We start from the raw sequence: 6,724 nt of genomic DNA, 5'->3' as shown, positions 1-6,724 counted from the left end.
GATACGTTTGGTAATATATTTGCTTCCATTGTCTGTAATACTTCCATAATGGTATGGTGATAACACAGCAATACACAGATTGAGAGAAAAATGACCCTACAAAGCAAAATGAACATTCTCAAGTATGAATTCTAATATCACAACACAATGTTACTTTATTGTTAGTTCAGCTTGTTATCCTTGGCCTGGGAAGTCAAATAACATTACATCAACTCCCTGTGAGCTGTCATCAATATACATTCAGTGACATACGGTACAAAATATTGCAGGAAAAGAAAACAATAGTAAACATTCGGAGTGACCTTAAGTATGACCCTATCCCGTGATGCTGTGTGACTGTCATGGCGGACGTCGTCTGTTCGTCGGCCACGTAAGCTGACATTTTCAGGAAAACTCCCATGTTTCGTGATGAAAACATGTTAATACTACTAGTAGCCACTGCTTTGGGACCCATGGCTTCCGCTGGTGCCACAAAAATTGACGGGAAACCCACTGTAGACGAAGGTAAGGCCATCAGAGTTGCCCCCCTCCCCACTTTCCTAATGTTTTCTAGCTGACCTAACGTTATATGTTATGTAATTCGCAACTTTATTACATGTCGTTCAGCTGTACATCGATCTTTTGATCACGTAATGAACAACAGCAAAATAGAAACTACATAACTCAACCATGTACCAAGATCATTGGCTTGATTGTGCAGCTGGAAATTCGAAATCCAGAAAGTCAGATGGTGGTACTTGACATTTCAAGCACTCCACAACACGGATCCGCCAGCTGTCTTTGTACCAACCTGAAGACATTTTGCAGCACCATAGGGCAAGCTGAATTTATCAAATTTTTTTATGAAGTGGGGTTGTTTTCTCCAAACTCGACCAATGAAGACAAAATGTAATAAAAATGATAGTCACCGTCAAACTCTTTTAAAGACACAAAATTCAATTCTTTGAGGGTCCTGGCTAAGCAAAGCCCCAATTTTCTGAAAAAAAATAATAAACGTACCGTCCAAAATAAGAACGTACCGGGTGGATTGTGAGGCTGAAAAAAATAAACGTCCCGGTACGTTTATTAAGGACATGAGAGTAGATTATTTTAGTAACCATGTAAAAGTAAAGAACAACATGATCAAGTAACGGCACCAGTTTGGATAACCGTTTGATCGTGTGTACCAACAGCTCAGGTTCTAGCATATGGTGGGATCCTGAACAGCTTTGTGCCAGGTGTGCTGCCAAATGACACCGACATCCAACAGGTGGCACAGGTGAGTTTCTTGTTTTTGAAAAATGCCCTATCATATCTGCAAGAAGCCTGCAAAAACTGAAGCCAATGTAAAGTTTGTGTTTCATGATTCAACAAGCTATTCATGTAACTTATTCTACTTGTTAGTATATCAGATATTTACCATTCATGTCTATAACCTCATGTGGAATGAATTGAAAGCATAAGATTGACAGCATGATATCCTTTTTTTTTTTTTTTGCCACAAAAATATTTTTGATCGTTAGTAATGTTAGTATTTGTAATTATTGCAATCTCTTTTGTTTTTTTGGATAGGACTACTTTTGATGTTGGGTATACCAGCCCCATTCCCTCCAAAAAAAATGAAACAAGTACAATTTAGCTTTTCATACATATGTTCTTATCAATACTGTTGTACCCTGTATGCACCCTCAGTTTGCTCTCCAGTATGCCACAGAACATGTACCACATCTGGTACCCAGGGCAGGGGAGGGTGCTGAGGGTGGAGACTTCCTCAAACCTGAAATACTGCAGCCAAGGAAACTGGTACGTAAGGCCACACCGATTTAATTTCTTGGTTCACGGATTCGCTCGCTCCTATTTTTTGGGAAAAAAAATAAAAATAAAAATTACTACTCAGCAAATTTTCACCATTAATGAAACCATTCACCAACTTTCTGGTGTAGCAAATTGGCCTTTATATTATAAGCTCCTTAAAGTGTGGGTACAGGTGCTGTTACTGTACAATAATAGTGTTTTTGTACTTTTTTCAAGCTGAAAACTTTTTTTCTTAATGTTTTGCATTAGCCGTTACCTTTACCCCAACCATTTTACAATTTTTATTTTTATCTTTATTTCGCCCTTTCGCTCCATATTTTTTATGAAAAAATCCGTGAACCAAGAAATTAAATTGGTGTGGCCTAAACAGCACATGGAAGATGCAACCCTTTGCCTTAAGTGGTTTCCGTAACATAATCTTATTTCAAACTTTTGAAAAGACAATGTGTTTGAATATTGTGTTGTTGTTGTTTTCTGTCATTTCAGAAACTCCACTTTACTCAGAATGGCCAGAACCCTGCTCTGTATGAGTTGGTATATGAACAGAATGGGGAGAAGCTGACTGAGACCCACATCATCATCCTGGGGATCACCTACTTCCTCACCCTGTCCTGGCCAAGCATTGCAAACTCCCTGGTCCACAGATTTGTGGTCACCATGTTCTCAGGACACCTGTATGTGTTTGAGCACACCTGGTTCCAGGTAGCCTCTCAGACAGGTAAGTCTTGGCCAGCTCATTTAGAGTAAATTGATGGATGAATGAATGGATAACAGACTTACAAACCTATGCTTTGTAGATTGGAGTACTGTGAACTGGGGAATGTTTGCTGTAGTTTTGTTTCAATTTTTGAGGTGACCTCTTTATATTGAAAACTTAAAACAACTACAGTGTCTGTGATTTCCCTTTATACATTAAAGCCCTGCCTGATATGTACTGATTATCATACCCTCCATAAAATCTGGGTAATACACTGTCTTGTTGTCTTTGTACTGGTATATCTGAAAGCAAGCAGTTTCTCTATTTTATTTCAGATGAAGGGACAGTTTTGCCATGTGCTTCAAAATATTTACAAGATGTCCAGGAAGATGCGATGTCTTCCACTAGGACTCAAAATGTTGAATCATTGACTCTTGGAGATAACAAACATAGTGTGCAATATTCATCTAGTCAGGTTTGCCAACAGACTTCTCAGGAAAAGCAGGAGTGTGGTAGTCAAGAAAAGGCAAAATCTGCAACTACAACAAAAAAGCCTTATCTTCAGACTGACAATGACTTATCTGCTGGACTGAAGATTGCTTCCTACAATGTATGGAATTTTAATGGTGGTCCAGAGGGAAGAGTGAAGGCTTATGTAGAGCGAGCCCAGCACCTGGGACAGGTAAGCTTCGTGGTAGTTGCATATTTACAACAATTGTTGGACAATTGTAGTTCTTACTGATCTCAGACCCAGATGATATTTGCTACAGGTAGAGGTAGATTTTCTTGAGATGTTGTGATAAGTTTCACAAACCTGTTGTTCCAGGTCCTTGCTGACTGTGCTGCTGACATCATTGCCTTGCAAGAAGTGAGGTTTGCCTACAACAGAGGAGGGCCTCTGGGGCCAAACCAGATACAACACTTCACACACTACCTCCCTGGATACCAGGTAACAGGCACCATGTTGCAAATATCCATCAGCAAAATGTTATCAGGGCTACAACCACCTCTTCTTTAACAGATACAAGGTATCTTTGGTTTGACAGCCAATTAATACAATGAAAACAAATGACATTTGTAGTTGGCATATGAAAGCTTGTCTGTGTTAGCCTACAGTTATGTATATCAAAAACTATAGAATTGATACAGAATAATTTACATGTAGTACTTCAGGGCTATCCATTCCCATTATATCTACAAGTCTGTCACTTCTAAACATTATCAGCAAGTGACTTGCAAAGGAGCTCTAGTGTTTCCCAGCTGACTGCTTTGTGTCTGTTACAGTATGTATTTCAGCCTGCCATGTCCTACCCAGAGAGCATTTTGGGAAGGGTAGAAGAGGGTGTAGCCATCATCTCCAAATTTCCAATTATCACCCATGACTATATTCTACTGTACAGGTAAGAAAGGCCACCAAACTATATATGTGGAAACAAAGCTTTGTCTACTATATAGTATATTCTATAGCATATATTAATAACCTATGCATATTTTGCTAATTGACCTTGGAGATAGTCAATTTGAACTAAGCGACAAAAATGACTAAAGTCTTCCACATGTAATCTTTTGAATCAGCCACAAATCCTGCAGTCATCTCTTCCCCAAGCATGTCAAAACATCTGTACTAAATGTGCATCTTGTTTGTGATCAACAGAAATGCCAGTGACTCAGAAGACTTCCATCAAAGAATCTGTCTACATGCTGAGATAGAGACACCATATTTGGGACTTGTAAGTGTGAACAATTTTCCCTTTTAACTTGAGAGTTCATCTGTGTTGGTAGAAGTCATTATTGAACTAGTTAAACTGTAGTTCAATCATTTCCCCCCTTTAATTATAAAGTTAAAATTCACTGTCTGAAACACTAACTGCAGGTATCAACTTCTGTAGGATCTGTGTTTGAATCATGTCCTTATCCAATGTTGGTACTGCTGTCCCTCAGGTTCACCTGTTTGTGACCCACCTATCCCTGAGTGAGCCGGCCCAAGACAAGTCAGTTGTCCAGATCTGGGAGTTCATGCAGCGCTTCAGTGGGCCGGCTGTCCTGATGGGAGATCTCAACACTGAGCCTGGCTCCAAGGCTATCAGGTAATAACATGGTGACGACTGGGACTGTGGCCATGTGGGAACCTTTTGCTATTCTGAAGAAATGTGGTTGATGGTATCTTGATCCAGTCTTAGAATCTTTGATCATAGGAAGATTTTCATAAGCAGTCACTACAAAAGGTATATACAGTATTTTAAGGGTCAATACACATAAATGTTGATACAATAAACACATAGCAGCTCACACCTTGTAGGGTCATATTTTATGGACTGCTTTTTTTTCTGAAAGTGTGACAGTCAGGAGAATGACAACATAGGATTTAAAAAATACACACATGACTTGAAATTCACTCTCCCTAAACATTCACCCATGTTCTAGGTTTCTCCAAGGTGTTGAGGAGATTGACAGAGTGAAGACTGAAGAACTTCAGGATGCCTGGCTCATGAAATATCCAGAGCCAAGGTAGGTCAACTGCTCTTGAACCGGGTGTCAATATAGATAGTTATGACAGACTAAACATCAATCATTCTACATGTACTGGCATGCACTCAAGAATGTACTGATCATGCTTGATTGAATTATGGTTTATTATAATGACCACAGTGCATTATGGTATGCTTGCGTAAGTTCTTAAGAGACCTACAAAATACAGGAAAAACTATAATAGTATAACTGTGTGTACATATAACCTTCTTCCAGCTAAATTGTGCATGAATTGAGTTGTAGTAGAGAGAAGATTAATTCGTCAGTATTGCTTGTTTTCCATGTCTTATTGTAGGGCTGATAGAGATGGTACCTACTGGAGGAATGAGATCCGAGATTCAGGACTGACATTCAATGCACTGAAGAGCCACTTGGAGAAAAGGGTGGGTGTTCTGCTTCTATTGGCAGTAGAGGTGGTGACTTCATTGGGCTAACAAAAATTTATACAACTGAAACTAAACGGAAGATTGATCATTATCATCATCATCTTGGACAAGTTGCCCAGACCATGTCTATTTCAAAGCATATTGACAACACATTTGGTTTCTTGATATCACACTATTGAGCAGGTCAACTAATGTTTGAAAAGGAAAGTGCAAATGCATATATTTATGGTGGTGTTGTTGTTTCCCCAGATTGACTACATGTTCGTCCGGCTCCCGAGTGATGTGCGTCTCCACAACATCTCCCTCCTGGATGACGGCAAACGGGGGTAAGTATATAAAGCTCATTTCAACTACATTGTCTCAATATATGGTAACATTTTGTAGGCATTTGATATTGCTGTGTTTTTGATATGGTATTGTAAGGTGTCTTGAAGCCAACTTCCAAATGTAATGTTTGAATGTTTCTGTTCCTTTTCAGATATGCAGCTGCCTCAGACCATGTAGGTTTAATGGGTACCTTCACCTTCTCTCAGGGGAAGGACCAGGGCTCCTGATGCCACAGATCAAACTTAGAGTATCCCAATTGAAAACCTTAAGGTCATGCTATGAAGGAAACAATATCCTATCAAAATGTTATTGTTGGGTAGTCCTAATGTTTTTAGCTGCTAACTGTAACAAAAATGTGTCAGAAAGATGTACGTTTACATTAACTCAGGTATATGGCCTTGTGTTGAATTTTAGTTGATTGTGATTCAAGGACATGTCTATCACAGAAATAGAATGTACATGTACTTGTGATAAAATGATGATGTGCCAAAGCATTAAGTGGTGTAAATAATCTGGCTAGAAATTATCTAGTAAGAAACAAAAGAGTTCCATGGCTGCATATCATCACCAACAACTATTTTTCATTAACTGTGTGCTACTACTGATTTGCATAATAAATGTGTAGTGTAATATGTTTTTACCATTAAGTTTTTCATTATACATAGACATACTGTAGGAACCATGTCCAGGAACGGTTTCAACTAGAGCAAGACTCCTACTTAAGAACTCTACTCTAGGCAACAACCTGCATGTATTGTGCAGATTGGACAGTGTTTCTGCTCCTACTTTTGTCAATGTCAAATTTCCCTACCCAATAGGGATAATTCTCATCTCAGTAACCTTGAGAGAGTACCCCTGCTTTTTCTTCCAGTGGTACCATTCCACTCCATCATACAGGCGGAAATAAGACTGTCCCTCATTGTACCTGCCGTTGAGGTTAGTGAAGTAAGAGTAAGAACACTGCCGGTGCCACCATCCTGCCCTGTACTTT

The 6,724-nt window shown here is 39.2% G+C and overlaps 2 protein-coding genes across 2 annotated transcripts in view; one reads left to right on the top strand and one right to left on the bottom strand.

Moving 5' to 3' along the window:
- The first annotated feature begins 283 nt into the window (after positions 1-283).
- Positions 284-6,373, top strand: LOC118414262. The gene is made up of 13 exons (XM_035818183.1): positions 284-504; positions 1,173-1,258; positions 1,672-1,782; positions 2,281-2,512; positions 2,827-3,173; positions 3,318-3,440; positions 3,776-3,891; positions 4,146-4,221; positions 4,433-4,578; positions 4,916-4,999; positions 5,316-5,403; positions 5,656-5,732; positions 5,885-6,373. The coding sequence occupies exons 1-13, from the start codon at positions 399-401 to the stop codon at positions 5,958-5,960; spliced, it is 1,668 nt and encodes a 555-aa protein (XP_035674076.1). The 5' UTR covers positions 284-398; the 3' UTR covers positions 5,961-6,373.
- Positions 6,374-6,540: 167 nt separating this feature from the next.
- The window catches only part of LOC118413598 (angiopoietin-related protein 4-like), a 1,755-nt gene continuing 1,571 nt past the window's right edge, over positions 6,541-6,724 (bottom strand). Inside the window, exon 3 of the mRNA XM_035817125.1 lies at positions 6,541-6,658. Coding sequence (XP_035673018.1) covers positions 6,541-6,658 — 118 coding nt within the window. The remainder of the gene's footprint in view (positions 6,659-6,724) is intronic.

This window comes from Branchiostoma floridae, chromosome 4, assembly GCF_000003815.2.
Source record: "Branchiostoma floridae strain S238N-H82 chromosome 4, Bfl_VNyyK, whole genome shotgun sequence".
Lineage (NCBI taxonomy): Eukaryota > Metazoa > Chordata > Leptocardii > Amphioxiformes > Branchiostomatidae > Branchiostoma > Branchiostoma floridae.
This window is presented reverse-complemented; position numbering and strand designations above follow the sequence as displayed.